At 36.5% G+C, this 16,392-nt stretch overlaps 1 protein-coding gene across 12 annotated transcripts in view; it reads left to right on the top strand.

Moving 5' to 3' along the window:
• Positions 1–101: 101 nt before the first annotated feature.
• SHPRH (SNF2 histone linker PHD RING helicase) overlaps positions 102–16,392 on the top strand; it is a 109,124-nt gene continuing 92,833 nt past the window's right edge. For 7 of the 12 annotated variants that reach the window (XR_012378608.1, XR_012378609.1, XR_012378607.1 and 4 more), the window contains exons 1-7: positions 103–308; positions 5,773–6,443; positions 8,709–8,838; positions 10,828–11,046; positions 13,601–13,679; positions 14,335–14,485; positions 15,712–15,820. Coding sequence is in view for 5 of the 12 variants with exons in the window: in XM_073894043.1 (XP_073750144.1) it covers positions 5,805–6,443; positions 8,709–8,838; positions 10,828–11,046; positions 13,601–13,679; positions 14,335–14,485; positions 15,712–15,820 (1,327 nt within the window). In the remaining 7 variants the exon portion in view is untranslated. Of the gene's footprint in view, positions 309–5,772; positions 6,444–8,708; positions 8,839–10,827; positions 11,047–13,600; positions 13,680–14,075; positions 14,486–15,711; positions 15,821–16,392 lie in introns of those variants that run through there. The other 5 variants (XR_012378611.1, XM_025866287.2, XM_025866288.2 and 2 more) reach the window with 3 other exon arrangements.

The raw sequence follows: 16,392 nt of genomic DNA, 5'->3' as shown, positions 1-16,392 counted from the left end.
CCTCCGATAGACTTTAACCGTGTGGACTTGCGCAGAAGAGACTTATGAAGCCATTGCCGGGAAAGGGGGGCGGGGCGCTCCGACGTGCGCGTTCACCTTGACCCCACGCTCCAGCGCGCACTCGGCAGCTGGGAGTTGTGATTTCCGGGCCACCCGGGAATCCCAACACAAATCAGCATAAAGCGCGCGTGCCTATCTCAGGCTGGTGTTCGGTGGGTGGCGGATACGTGCCCAGGACCTGCGGGGCCTTTAGAAGAGCCCAGGACCTTGGTGCAGAGAGGCTCAGGAGGCTTGGATTACCAGCCTAGGTAGGCGCTTGGGTGATGGAGGGTCAGGGGTCAGAGGTCGGGGACTGAAGACGTCTCCACACGGAGATGGAGGTCCCAAGGAGGGAAGACTGGGTTGTTCTGGAGCCCAGGAAGCTAAAGGGCTGAGAGGGAGAGGCAGAGCGAGTTTCCCCGACCCTTTCCCATCCCAGACTTGGGGGCCTCTGGACCGCCACGGCTCCCCCCGGGAGAAGAAAGGGCCGTGGGAAAGTAGTCTGTGATTCTCTCCCGGGAGCTGGGGCCTGCGGTGTTTATTTAGATCGAGCGTCCGAGGGACTGTCGTCGCGCTCCTCGGCCTCGCGGGTAGCTTGTTTGCCCGGCCTGCTGGGAGCGATCTGGCGCTGACAGCCCAGCTCTGACTCCGTGAACCGCTTTTGAGTTTCGGAAGAAAACCGAGTGGGTATCCCCGTTCGTCACACACACGCCCCTGGAGGCTGGATTTGGGCAGCTGCCTAGCTTCTTGGTGCGCGGGGTTGTAATGTGGTAAAGCGGAGACGAGGCTTCCAAGTTAGTCTGAAAGTTCTCAGTTACCTTTGGAGTGAGATTGATTACGTTCGTTCTCAAAACCATCCTTGTACGTTGTACATTTTGACTCCGTGGTCGTTACTAGGTTAATGAACAAAGACGTGTTACTTGATGATTGACTGTCACTTTCAGATACAGTACTATTAATTAATGGCCATTAAGCTCGTGCCTTTTTTCTAAGTGACTTTACATGACCCAGGAGGTAGAAATACTAGATGTTTGATGTTTTCCTACTTGTATTTAAATTACCTTAACTCTTTAACTGAACAAAATAAACCATTTTTAAAGTCACTACAGCTATTTAAAATTATTTTCTTGGGTGGTAGCAAGACTTGAAATTCCCATGAATAGAAATGATCCATAGTATCTGTACTGTCACCAGAAAGGCTCATTGGTTTATGATCAGAAACCGTGCTAGAAACTGAGTATTATTGAGCATCAGTGAGAGAAGTGTGCCTGTATTGGATAACCTTTCCTTCCTAGAGCTTCCCAGGTGGAGTTAGCCAATAAGCTAGCAGTTGAGAATAAAATAGTTTACTTTTGAAAGATGCTACTGTTTTATTTGCCCAAGTGTAAGAACTGCACTTGCAGAATTATTAAAACAAAACTTTTATTAAGAGTTCAGGCTACAAAGATTCGGGGAAACAATGTGCTGGCTTTTTTTTTTTTTTTTACTTCTTTTGAGGGCATTTTTAAAGTTTAACATATTTGGGGGTTCAATAGATGAAAACTCGCTCATCTTGCAAAGTTATTACTACACAAAGATTGTGGTAATGCTAGATCATTAGGTTTTCACTAATCTGTAATGATTGGGCTTTGCTTGCATAAGGCTCACCTTGAGCAGCAGTGTGGCAAGTGTATACTTCTTATTGTTCCTAAATTCTAAATCCAGGCCTACCATGGATTTGTTGTAAGTCAGGATTTGTATGTGTCTTTTAACAAAGAGATAATAATTTGAAGGGAAAAAAATATGAATCTAAGTTTAATTGGTAATCATTTGTTATATTGTCTTATTAACTTAACATTTTATGTTATTTTTCTAACAACCTGTCTTTGTTTTCTGTTGAAGATATGGGTCAGTCAGTTTTCTCTGTCTCATTAAGAGCCAGAAATAGTAAAGAATAGTTTTACATTGCGTGTAATCTTCTCAAATGTGGTTAAGAGACTCTGGTCTAAAAAGAAACATGGTACTTAAAAAGAGGGAGAGTATTAGGTATTTGGGGAGTTAGAGATATTTGTTTCACCTTATTTTGTATGTCATTTCCATCTTGGCACTGACCTGGCATTGGGGGTGCGATGGTGAATAGGATACTTTCCTCCCCAGCTTTCATGGCCTTCAAAGTCATACAGTTGGGATAAAGGAGGAATGGCCCTTAACTCAGCACGCCTGGTCATGGAAGGTTTCCTGGGGAAGGTTGGGACAGCACCTGACTCCGTGAACCGCTTTTGAGTTTCGGAAGAAACTCAATGTCGTGGGGCAGCGCTATGAAAAAGTGTGAAAGGGTATTTCAAGCAAAAGGCTTTTTACATTTAAATGTAGGAAGGACAATTAAAATGTGGTCCATGTTTTAAAACTGCAAATAATCATGTGTCACTGAACTCTGATATTATTCCTAATAAGAAGTAGAATGACCAAAAGTGAGACTCTCATGTGGTATGAAGAAAACCAGGAGAAGGGTTTGGAATATGATTAGAAATATATAGAATTTTGCTAGTACTTGACTTATTAGTTCCCAATTAACATTATGGTTATAAGTAGTTTTGATCAAGTAACCTCTTCTTGGTTCAAGAAGTTATCCCTGGATAGAAATCCCTTAAGAAAAGAGTCAGTCGGAATGAGATTTGTGTGTGTGTGTGTTTAATTTTTTTTATTAACACATAATGTATTATTTGTTTAAGGGGTACAGGTCTGTGATTCATCAGTCTTACACAGTTCACAGCGCTCACCATAGTGCATACCCTCCCCAGTGTCCATCACCCAGCCACCCCATCCTTCCCACCCTCCTCCACTCCAGCAACCCTCAGTTTGTTTCCTGAGGTTAAGAGTCTCTTATGGTTTGTCTCGGTCTCTGGTTTCATCTTGTTTCAGTTTTCCCTCCCTTCTGAGATTTTTTTTTTTTTAAATCATGAATGTATGTTCAGTTCTGGTTTAATTGGCTGGGGTAGTACCTGGGCATCAGGATTTTTTTTAAGTTCCCCCAGATGATTCTAATGTGCAGTCAAGTGTGAGACACATAGATATATGGTCCTCCATCCTACCACATTAAAGTTTGGTTATTATAATATATAACGTATAATTCCGAGGATGATGGTCATAGCAGCTACCACTCACTGAATATATGCTAAATTTCTGTTAACTGTGCTACTGCACGTAGATTATTTCTAAGCATAATTCCATCATCCCCATTTTGAAATGAGAAAACTAACACAGGGAGGTTAGATAACTATTCCTGTGCCACACGTTTAGTAAATGCCAAAGCTAGAATTAGAATCTTTTCTCCTGTAAGCCACATTGCTTTGCAGATGTGAGACTCTATAGCCAGTTGCTTTGGGGGCTTTTAGAGTTAACAATTCCATAATTACCATGTTATTAATATTAATTTAATATTATGGTTGTTGTTATTACACCAACCATAATGTGACCCCTACCTCATATCCACACTCTTTGCCATAAGCAGTTCTACCCAGTAGAGAAGTATGGTACATTTCCCTACCTCTTCACTTTGGGTCCGTTTATGTGACTTGCTTTAGCTCATGGAACCTTGTGCTTTTGCTGTGACCACACTTTGAAAAGTACTTGTGTGATTGGATTTACATTGTTACACCTCAGCCATGGTGATAAGTACATTTGTGGGTTGCTTTGCTGGTCCTAGGAGGATGAGAACTACATTAAGCAGAGCTGAACTGCTCCTCCAGAAACCTAGGCTAGGTCAGCCAACCCTCAGCTAATTTGCAGATCTACGAGAGAATAAATGATTGCTATCTCAAAACTTTGAGTTTTGAAGTGGTATGTTACACAGCATATTTGTGGCCATAGTTAATTAATAAGCTGATATAGCTGAACTTTTCAGAGTTCCAGCAGAATGATCAAATTCCAGTATTCTAGCCTATATTCTGATGAGAATTGGGCAAAGATAAACACATAGGTTATTAGGGGCCTCCTGTGTTATTCTTCCAAGATAATAGAGGAGATAAGATGCTTATAGTTAACCATAGTAAGAGATTGTTTATAGTTTATTACCTGTGCATTCATAAAGCAGGCACTGGCTAAGGAAACTGAATTCTCATGATTGACTTAGACCAGCACTACTTAAAACCCTTTTTGCAGTTTTGAGAATGTTTTATATTTGCACTGCCTAGTATAGTAGCCACTAGTCACATACGGCTGTTGAGCATTTAAAGTGTGCCTAGTAAGGCTGAGGAGCTGAGTTTATGATATTATTTAAATATCTTATTTATTTAAAGTTAAAAAGCCACATGCCACGTGGCTACTAAGAAAATAAATTCTATTCATTTATATTTTGCCAGTAAATTACTCATTTTATTTAGAATTTTCAAGTTTATTAGAATAGAGCTATTTCTAATATTCTCTTACAATTTTATTTTTTTTAAGATTTTATTTATTAGAGAGAGAGAACATAAGCGGGGGGCAGAGGCAGAGGGAGAAACAGACTCCCCGCGGAGCAGGAAACTTTTTTTTTTAAAGATCTTATTTATTTATTTGACAGAGAGGGAACACAAGCAGGGGGAGTGGGAGAGGGAGAAGCCAGCTTCCCGCCAAGCAGGGAGCCCGATGTGGGGCTCGATCCCAGGATTCTGGGATCAGGACCCGAGCCGAAGGCAGACGCTCAACGACTGAGCCACCCAGGCGCCCCAATCTTGAGCATTTTAATATAAATTTTAAAATCACTTGTCAGTTTCTGGGGGGAAAAAAAAGCCTTTTGGGATTTTGAATAGGGTTACTTTGTAGATCAATATCTAGGAATTGACATTTTGATACCTTGTATCTTCCAATCCATAAAAATTCCAAATTGAGAATATTCCTTAAACTACCCTGAAGCCAAATTTTATTTGTTTATACATCCTTTTTTTTCTTTCAAGCTACATCATTGATATAGGTGGAATACGCATCAAACCATCATTACAACTTTATGATTTTAATCTCTGTGAGTTGTTTTGTGTTTCATATAAGAATTGGCTATTATTTTGGGAAAAGTGTAGTTGGTTCCTACATAATACAGGTTGCTGTCAGACCAGTTTCCTCTTCTGAGATGACAAAGCTTTCTCTTTTTTTCCTACATTTTTTCTTTTCTTTCTTCTTTTATTGTCTGTGCTCCATTTCCCCTGGTTGCCATCACCATTTTATTCCTTGCCCACCTATTCTTGTTTCTGCTAACCCACAAAAAAGAAATATGTTCTTTATTTTCATTTTCTTCTTTTGAAAGAGAAAATATATTTTTAGGAATTTTTTAGCTCTGTAAGGGTCAAGTGAAGTTTTATTAACCCTTTGGGATTATAAAACAAAATTGAACTTTTGTTGTGATGATATGAGTTTAACTGTTACTAAAACTCTTCAAATACGTGTTTCCAGGATATTTGGGAGATTGTACCTTACTGTCATGCTGCTCATTAAATGTATTTTTAGAATGTATTTTATTTTATATAACACATTATCTTTACGAAATTTATCCATTAAAGGACCAGTAAGACCATCAGAATTTCTGTGATGCATGAGATTATGGTCACTGTGTTCCTTAGCTGTATTTGACTTATTTAAAAAAAATTAACCATTGCTTTACGTACCTCTCTAAGATTTCATATTACATGTGTGGGCTGTTAGTTACGGTGAATTATTCATCTGGGAGCACTTTAATACTAAAATCCTTTCTTGGAAAGCTTACTTGTTGCATTTGTCTTCTAGAGTTCGTATTTGCCAACCAAGAAAACTTGAAAATGAGTAGCCGGCGGAAACGTGCTCTTCCAGTGAGAGTCGATGAGGAAAAGCAACAGCAGCTTCATTGGAATATGCATGAAGACAGAAGGAATGAACCTCTCACCCTAACTGATGATGAGCACCCCTCCATGGGTTCAGATTTCTCTTCTGCTCACCATATCATCCTAGATGATAGTCTAAAGGAAGAAGTGGCTCACAAAGAAAAGAAGAGGTGTTCCGAGGCAGTGAGCATCTCAAAATCAATCGATAAAGAAGAGACTGGTGGCATTTTTTCTCCTTTCTCTGTAAAGCTGAATATCGTGATTTCTCCCTATCACTTCGATAATTCTTGGAAGGCATTTCTGGGCGAATTAACCCTTCAGCTTCTTCCCGAACAGAGTTTAATTGAATATTTTTCTGAAAGGAGTTTTACATTGATGAGTTCAGAGTCAAGCAATCATTTCCTGATCTATGTTAATTCAGAATGTGAAGATGTAGAGAAACAAGAAAAAGGACTCAATAAGCCAATTAGTATTTGTGACAAGGGTATTCGAGTGGAATCATCTTTCAGTGGTGAAATGTTAGAAGATTTGGGGTGGCTACAAAAGAAAAGAAGAATAAAACTTTACCAAAAACCAGAAGGAAATCACATGATCAAGGTACTCAATTTCTGTGGTGTCTTTTAAGGTTCTTCTGCGTTGGGCAGTCCCATTTTGAAGTTAACTTAGAAGGAAGGTCTAAAAAGCCAGAAATAAGCCTCTCATTATTAAGTTTCAAAGTGCACTTTATTTTGGGCTTTCAGTAACTATAAAAATATACTATAGCTGATCATTTCCAGGCTGTTCTTTTGCAAGATATCCCGGATTCCTCCCTTCTGGCTCTACTCAGTGTCTTGTCATCTCTCCCTCTTCTTGTAGCAGTCCTTTAACCATTGCCCTGCTTATCTTTTCAACTCCATCTGCTTTGTCTCTGAATTGGTATAATGTGAATGAAATGGAATTCTGTTATTCACTGCAGAATCAAGTGTAATCTGGCACATAACTCCCTTCTTTGATAGGTCCTCGTCTACTTCTCCAGCTTCATCTTTTATCACTCTGCATTTTATTTTGTCCCAGAAATTCCAAATAAATTTATTTCCTGCATATTTTCTGGCCGTATTTCTGCATCTTTGCTTTTGTTTTCACAGTTCTCTGCCTGGATTGTTCCCTTCCTTTTCCCTAATAACTCCTGGGCATTCTCTGATATTCAGCTCAGAGTTTACTTCTCTAGGGAGATCTTTTCTTGAAATTCATGGATGATATTACATGCCTTTCCCCATAATACTCTATACGCATTTATTTTTGCCTTGGCCACTTGTTGTTTGTGTACTTATATTTTAGATTTTTCTCTTTCAGCAGACTATGAAGTCATTTATCTTCACAGCCTAGTAAAACCCTGTTACTGAACAGATTTTCAGCAAATGAATGAGTAAATTTATAATGCATTTCAGGCTCTGCTATTTATTAGCTAAGTAATTTTATGTGAGTCATTTGAATGCTCTAATTTCATCATCTTTCTGTATACAATGTAAATAATAATCATTCTTTTTACTTTATACAGTCATGTTGAGAATCAGGTGAGAAACTGTAAGTAGATGTCCCTTATAAACTATGAAGCAGGTTAATATGCCTTTATGCCAAAACTTGAAAGGAAAAGAAATTCTAAAATGTTAAATTCACTTTTGTTCAGTTGAAAACCATGTCTTGTGTGTTTTTCTCACATTAAAAAGCAGTTGTATTAGTGTACTTTACAGAACTGACGAAAGGAATGGAGAAAATTTAGAAGCATTAGATTGTAATTAATTCTTCCCTGGAGAATGAAACTATGCAACCTCTTATTCCCCCTCCTTGTTGATCATGCATGCCAAAATTGTGGCTCAGTGATAGCAAGTATGTAAAAATTCATGGCTTGTACATCTGTTCTGTCCACTTTCCCTGTAGACCAAGTCTTGATCCATTCTGTTTTCTTATCCCAATTTTTATAAACATTTAAACATTTATTGCTGTTATAATAAGCTAACTCTAGACGGACACAAGGCAGAGTACAGATAATAATGGAATATATTCTTTGTTACTCGTTCCTATATAATGCTGGGTTGGATTCTAGTTCTTTAGTAAAAGAATACGAGCCTCTCCATGATTACGGAATCAGGTCCAGGATAAGATAGGAAAATGAAGGAAAAATGCATTTATTGAGTATCTACTATTAGAAAGTTTTAAAATTGTATTATATAGGCTATCTCATACAGGCTTCTCTCCATTTCGCAAATAACAGCATTTGGGTCAAAATAAATCAGTTACTTTGCCTGTTTTTTTTAGCTCTTAGATACCAATGCCAATATTCAACTTCAGATCTTTTGACTGCAGAACTTCATACTGCATTGTTTTACCAGAATCAAGATATATGACGTTAATCAGGATCTATTTTCCTATACATTTTAGTGTCTGATCTAGTAATAGGGATTCCCAAGCCTGACTATGCTTAAGAATCCTGACATGTGTGTCAGAATCCTCTGGGGGAATCTGCATTTTTAACCAACTTCACTGATTATTCTGATACCCATCAAGTTTGGAAATCATTGACTTGGTAGGTGGAATTGGTGTTCTCATCACATTCTCCCAGGTTCAGTCCTAGTTTAGGAAGTATTTTTTTCTAACAGCTTGAATGGTGCATCTCACATAGTAGGCACTGCATTTGTAGAATGAATTTGTTACTGAAAGTAAACATTTGTGAGGGAGATTTGGTAGGTATGTGTCTAATGTTTGTGGGACAAATACTGTGAATACGTTTAGAAACAGTAATGGTTAAAAAACTTTTTTTCATGTCCTCATAAAGAATGTATTAGTACAATTAAAACTATGTTTATGTTGATTAATTCTTTGTAGGTTGGAATTTATCTTTTGGAAGGTGGCCTAGCAAAACTAGACTTTTTGAGTGATGCAAATTCAAGAATGAAGAAGTTCAATCAACTCATGAAAAGAGTGATGGAAAAGTTATACAATTTTGTTGTTCCAGGTAAATTAAAAATTGCTGTTACTTTAACTTTAAGAGTTGTGGGTTTTCCCCAAATCATATACATAACAAGCAGAAAAACGATAAAACCATAATAAAATTAAACAGTCTTTATAAAACCACTGTGTGACAAAACTATATGTATCTAGAATGCCCCCACTAATTCGTGTCTTTCTTTGCTAAATACTCTGCTTAGCTTAGAGTAAGTACTCAAGAAATGTTTGCAGTCAATAGAATCTAAAGGAGTCTGAACTGATTGGAATTTTTGCATTATTCTTGTGCTTTTATTTTGTCACGGCCAGAGATTCTTGGCTGGCCTTATTCCACCTCTCCTTCGCAGTCTGACAAATAATCTCAAGAGCCTGCTTCCCATAAAGACCAGTTAACTTTCCTACTGTTTCTTGGCAAGACGTTGCATCCTTGGTCAGGACTGCAGCTTCAGAGTTGTCTGCCATTAGTTCCCAAGGGGGGAGTGTGGATGGCTTGGTGCAGCCCATCAACACTACTGGAAAAACAGCTCAAATTCTCCAAGCCCTGCTCATGGTGGGTCAGCATTATTTCAGGTGCAAATTACAGAACATTTCATACTGGAATATTTGGGAAATCAGTTTCTAAGCTTCACTGTTGAGTTGTTTTCTTCATTCTCAGCAAAGCTTCGTAATACTAATAAAAGTAGGGGTGCCTGGCTGACTCAGTTGGTAGAGCATGTGACTCTTGATTTCAGGGTCGTGAGTGCAAGCCTCATGTTGGACAGGGAACCTACTTAATTAAAAAGAAAAACACTAACAAAAGTAAATCATTTTGCATGTTGAAGACTTAAAAGGAGGAAAATCTCTGGTTTCAGAATTGGAAGGGATGCTTTTAAGTACATCTAGAATTTTTAAAGTTATAGTAAGAATTCTGCCTTTTAAAAAAAGTACAAGTTGGACTTTTCAAAGGAAAATGTCAAAGGATTTCAAAGGAAAACTTCAATTTAGTTATCAGTACTAGATTACAGAACTGTAGTAAAAGTCTGAAAGAACCACACATATAACTAGACATTAATTATAAAATTTTAAAAATTATAAATTTATAAATATAAATTATTAAAATTATAAAATTTTGAAAATCTCATGTGGCATATTTTTTATTGAAAAAAGTAAATTATGTATTTTGTGGTACAGTCGTCATTCTGTGGAGTGTGAGATATGTTCTATAAAAGTGGATAGGCCTTTTGGGAACAGCTGAGAAATAAATCATAAGCCAAAGTGGGGTTTGTACATTTATTCAAGATTTTGAATTTTTTTTCATGTTATAGTAGGCACCAGTCTTCTTCCACAGGGCAGTTGTGCCCAACAATTATATCTGATATTTTTTACAAATTTGTATTAATGGTTTAGGCACTTGTCTCCTAGTCGGCTCCTGCTACTACCAAATGCCTATCCTTTTTTAGCATAAGAAATAAAATGGGAACAACCCTTGTCTTAATAGACATAGAAAAATTATGTCTGCATATGGATTTTTTTTATGTTAAGATGTAGAAGTGAAATAAATTATCCTTTTATAAATTGCAAAAGATACATTCAAATGTTTATTAAATATCTACAGTGGGCAAAGCACGTGCTAGCTGCTCTGAGGAGCTGTAAAAACAAAAGACAGCCTTTGCCTAACAGTTCAGTGCATAAGGTAAGAATACATATAAATGATTGCACTGCCAGACAGAGTGCAGTGTATCACTATATCCAAAGTAGAAGAGTATTACATGAACACAGAGGAAGAACATTAATTCTAACCAGGGAAAACAAAAGAAAATGCCATGGAAAAAGTTGAACTATCTTGAAAGGTAGATTTTTGATCAGCAAAGAATTAAGGATAGGGTCTTCCCATCCCAAAACACACTGAGCAAGGCCCCAGAGATGGAAAAATGCATAGTATGTTCTTAGAATAAGAATTGCTTATAGTTAAAAAAGGTAGATCGGGTTATTTTGAGTACATTTATTGTTGGTCGTGCAGGTGTGTTGGAAGAGGATGAGGAAGATGCAGAGAGTGAGCCAGAGGGGCAGGACATTGACGAGCTCTATCAGTTTGTGAAGCAAACACATCATCACGAAGCACAGGCCGTCCAAGTGGATGTCCAGCACCCTGCATTGATTCCTGTGCTGAGACCGTACCAGCGAGAGGCTGTCAATTGGATGCTACAACAAGAGCATTTCAGAAGCACTCCTACTAGTGGTAAGTATAAGATGCTTAAAGAAAGACAGATTGATCAGAGGGATTATATGGGAGATAGTTAGGATGGGGGACATTGTTAAACAAATCATATTGAAAAGATAGAATAGAATGGGTTTTAACTGTGAACAAAATGATAGTCTAATAAGAAACTCTTTAAAATTGAAATCTAGAGAAATTCATTTGTGGGTTCCCTCATCTATAAGTGTTTGAACTAATTTTTCCTGCCCAAATAAAGGCTTCCTTGATTGGAATTTTTAAAAACTAATACATTTTCTGCATGCCTTTCCAACTAAGAATTGCTTTTGGAACCTGATCAGATGGGAATCTTGTTAATCGTCTGTCTGCAAGAGGCTTCACAATAATGATGAGTATTAGCAACAGAAAGAAAATTTACAAAAGTGGGAGACTAATGTGTGACTAATTCTCCTCCTAGGTTTGCCTTTATTTTCTTTGCTCCACAAACTAAATAAAATAAAATGTTATCTATTAAGAGTTTTCGTAGAAGTAAATTTATGGGAGTCATTTATGCCACTTCTTTATCATTATCTTTAAAGAGATAGGCACAAGATGAGATTTTTGCATGATTCTAGGAAGTGAAATGTTGACTGTTTCACTCTCTTTCTGTATAGGTTTATTTTAATGATGGATAGCTCTTATTTCTCCCATAGGTTCCAGTTTCTACTTTTTTATCCAACAAAATTCATTTTTTTTTAATTTTTTATTTTGGAAAATAAATACCCGTTTATAGCCAACATTATTTCTTCCCACTCCCTCTCATCCCATACTCTAAATTATTTTGAAGCAATAATTTCACATATTATATCATTTAATCTGGTAATACTTCAGTTTATTTTATTAAAAGGGTTCCTTTAAACAGATATAAAATATATATCTTAATAATGGCTTTTTAAACCCAGTAGTTCCTTAATATCATCAAATCTCTCCCCTCTCTCCCTTTTCTTCTCCCCTTTCTGTTTCTCTGTTTCTCTTTCTCTCTTACAGTTTATTCAAATCTGAAACCAAATAATGTTCATACATTGGAATTAGTTGCCGTCTCTTAAATTTCTGTAATCCATAGATTTTTATCTCCTCACATTCTGTATTTTTTCTTACAATTTATCCTTTGGAGAAATTGTTAGCTCTGTAGTTTCCCACAGACTGGACTATTTTTTTCTCCAAAATGAAATAACGTTTCTTTAATTAAGTAATTTTATTAAGGTAAGACTTACAGTAAAATGCACAGATCTTAAGGGCACAGTTTGATAAATTTGCACAAATCTGTGCATCTGTGTCACCAGTGACCCAATTAAGACATAGAACTAGATTTTCTCAGAAGGCACTAGCCACCTATGCCTCTTGAGACTGGAAGTGGCTGTCCAAGTTATGTGTTGTAAGTTTAAAATATACACCAGATTTCAAATAGTACAAAAAAAGGATGCCAAATATCTCATTAATAATTTTTATATTGATTTCATATTGAAATGATAATGTATTGGTTATATTAAGCTAAATAAAATTGATAAAATTGATTTTACCTATTTCTTTTATATCTATCTTACAGTGCTGACATGAAATATTTCCATCACCCCAGAAAGTTCCCTCGTGGCCCAGTCAGTTCTCCTACTTCACCCCCTTCAGGAGGCAACTACTGCCACCATCAATCAGTTTTGCCTGTTTTTGAAACAATAGAATGGGAAAATATGGACACTTGAGGCAGGAGAGAAGTTGGCTCTTTCAACATGTTTTTGAGATTCAACCACACTGCATGTATCAGTAATCCATTCTTTTTTCTCCACAGAATGGATTTTCTTGATCAAATCCCATGTATCGTTTAATAGTTATGTTCCCTATGGCTCCCATAAATTGAAGCTTTTTATCTTTTAATTTTTTCATTTTACGAACCCTATATATCTGTATTCCTACTGCATCTATTAATCCCTAAAGAAGGCAACAAAAAAATTACTTGCTGTTTCACTGATGGGTAGAAACATGCTTCCTAATTTGGCATTTGGTTTAAACAACTTAAAATTTTAAGGGAAAGGATAGTGAAAGATTTTGATTGAAATACACTCAGTACTTCAGTGTTTTAGGATACTTTTTCCTCAGCTAAGTAAGGCTTTCCTCCTACTTTCAGACCCATGTAAAAGGTTAGGTCTGATTTAGGTTAATGTATTAGCCCACTAGCATATGTCTGTTGACTTATTAAAAAACTAAGCAACTTTTTGAAGGATTTATAAAGGATAAGCTACTTTCCTTTATTGGGTAGGAGTTGGTTACAGCTACTAGTTTTCTTTTCCTGTTAAACCTCTGTGATTTGCTGCACTTTGTTTTTCTATCTTAACACTTATTTATGTAGAAAATATTGGTGTCCAAAGCAAAGGAAGAATAAACATAAGAATAGTATCTGAAGAAAAGAATGAAATCCTAGCCTTTTCCCATGTGTATGTGGCCTCCCAGGGTATCCTTACTGCTAACTTATTTTTATTTTAATGTGATTATCTGGCAGAAGGGAAGACAAACAGAAACTTGTTCTTACGGTTATATTTTTCTTTAGAAAATACCCTGCACTTCTTATGGCGTGAGATTGTTACATCTGAGGGTTTGAAACTCTACTACAATCCGTATACAGGCTGGTAAGACAAACTTCATGTGCTTGGTATTAAAAATAAATACTATGAAAACCTGTATGAGATTGGTAGCATATGTCTTTAGCTTTGACAGTAATCTTAAAAAGGAATACTAAGTTAAAGTCTTCTTAGACTTCATATTTTTACCGTTTTTATAGGTAGGACAAACATGAAATTAATAGTGCTTGTCATTTTTCAGTAAATGAATGCAATATGATAGACTTAAGATGCTTAGTTATTGACATTTAAAGAGATTATAATTTTAATATTATGGGCCAATTTTTATATTTTCATTAAATTTGTTAATTTCTATTATAAAAGTCTTAGGAATCATTAAATATAATAACGTAATGGGTGAATCGGTAGTTATTGTCCTCCTTACTTTTTTTATTCACAGACACAAAAGAAGGCAGACATGCTTCCTGTTATTTATAGAAGAGAAAAAAATGATGGGCATTTACCAGTACCACGTCCTGTTTCTGCAGACTTAGTTGTCAGCTCGGGCAGTTTTTTATTCATGACCTAGGGTTTCAGATTGTTTCACCCTAAACTGTAGTTTAAAAAAAACTTAGACTTTTATGGATTTCTTCCAGTTTTCTTTAGGAATAGTATAATTTTTACTTGCATTCCTGTAATATGTTTTTCTTGTTTTTTCCTTTAGCATCATCCGTGATTACCCAAATGCTGGGCCACAGTTGCTTGGTGGAATCTTAGCAGATGAGATGGGTCTCGGAAAGACAGTGGAGGTTTTGGCTCTGATTCTGACACATACTCGGCAAGATGTCAAACAAGATGCTCTCACTCTTCCTGAGGTAGGAGGAGTACCATAGGCTGAGAAAGCAGGGGACATATGTTCTCAAAAAGCATCATATGGCCAACATTTGCTTGGCACTTAAGCCAACACTCCGTTTACTCAGAGGCTAATGATTTTTACAAGTTATTACTTAACTTCAAGTGGGCACAGAGAATGGGATGTTTGTGACCTGGCAGGGTTTTGTAAGTGATGTTGGCCAAGTAGGATGGCATTATCCTGTCACCAGGCTTCCTCCTAGTTGGCAGGGAGACTCTTAGGAAAGTACTGCTACTTCCTCAGATGTTTGGTCAGTACTGTAGCCTCCAGATTACCGTTAAATTTTTTTGAGTGATTTTTTTTTTAATTGTGCAAATCACAGATATGTAAATCATAGAATCTAGTAATTAGTACTTGGATTGCTAAATAAATCACACTCTAAGTCCTTGTTCCAAAATACATAATTATGTTTAAAAATACAAATTTTAGAGTTGGGGGGGGAGCAAAACAGCTCCACTGAGGCAGATGCAGCTCATAGCTCATAATTTCCAATAACCAAATCTAAAATCATCACACTAGTTAAGGGTATAATTGATTACCAGTAGGGCCCATTGTGCTCACAACTTTAGTGATAATGTGATCTTCTGATAGGGTCAGGTTTGCAAAGTTAACCTTGTAGATTTGAGTATGGAATAGAAAATATCTATTTCATTGTTAAAAAAATGAGTTGGAATATATAGCAGTTAACTGTGGGTAACTTCTATATTAGTTCCATCTTTAAACAAGCCTTTAAAAGTTAATTTCAGAAGTTCTACACTTAACATTTAGGTAATTTAAGATAATATGTACGGGCGCCTGGGTGGCTCAGATGGTTAAGCGTCTGCCTTCGGCTCAGGTCATGATGATCCCAGAGTCCTGGGATCTAGTCCCGCATCAGGCTCAGGAGCCTGCTTCTCCCTCTGCCTCTGCCTCTCTCTCTCTCTCTCTGACTCTCATGAATAAATAAATAAAACATTTTAAAAAAAAATTAAAAAAAGATAATATGTACAATTTTAAAAATTGATGGCTAGCAGTAAGCCCTGAGATAAAAAATAAGGTTTGTATGTATGAATAGCATTTTAGCTCTTTCTCTCATCATTTCTTACAACTTTCTTGCATCTCCTTAATAGAAGGAGGGTTAATTTTAGTAAGCAATTCCAGTTACTGAAAGCAAAACACTGTGTGACTACTGAATGTTGTTTATATCAGGGAAAAGTGGTGAATTATTTCATTCCATCACATTATTCTGGAGGAAAAGTAAAAAACCCAGAAACCCAGAATATGGAATTTGAACCAAAAGAAAAAGTTCAGTGCCCCCGTAAGTATGAAATCTCTTAAAGAAAATACGTTTTTACAGTCATCTTTGTTACAGTTCTTATTCCTTATATGGAGCTCTCTTGTTACGAATAATTGTTTTCATAGTCGTTTATACTTTGTATAAATGGAGTCAATTACAAGTCATGTTATCTTAACAAAACTAAAGGTTTATTCTTTCAATTGATTGCTTCAGTCCCTTTTAGTCTAGTTAGTTCTTGTGCAGTCTTTTATATTTGAATTTCTTTAGCTTACAGTTTAAACCAGGCTTTAGCTAACTTCAGATTCTGCTAGCAAATGAATGTTTCCCTTACTATGGTAGCATATACATAGATAATTGTGAGAGGTTTTTTAAAATACAATTTTAAATGATAGTAGCCTTGTAAGATTAACCAATTAATGAGTAATTCTTCCTTAAATTATTTCCACTATGGTAATTTATTAATGTGTTGAGATAAATTTTTATTACATATTCTTCAAAATCATGGTATACAGACAACATATCTTCAGTAAATCTGTTTTATTTTTTCTTAACTTAGTTCTCAGTGCATATTAAGATTAATTGCATTCTATTTT

Source organism: Callorhinus ursinus, unplaced genomic scaffold (genome assembly GCF_003265705.2).
Source record: "Callorhinus ursinus isolate GAN/ISIS: 27379988/994484 unplaced genomic scaffold, GSC_fseal_2.0 scaffold6, whole genome shotgun sequence".
Classification (NCBI taxonomy): Eukaryota; Metazoa; Chordata; class Mammalia; order Carnivora; family Otariidae; genus Callorhinus; species Callorhinus ursinus.
Note: the sequence above shows the minus strand (reverse complement) of the source record. Positions and strands in the feature narration are given on the sequence as shown.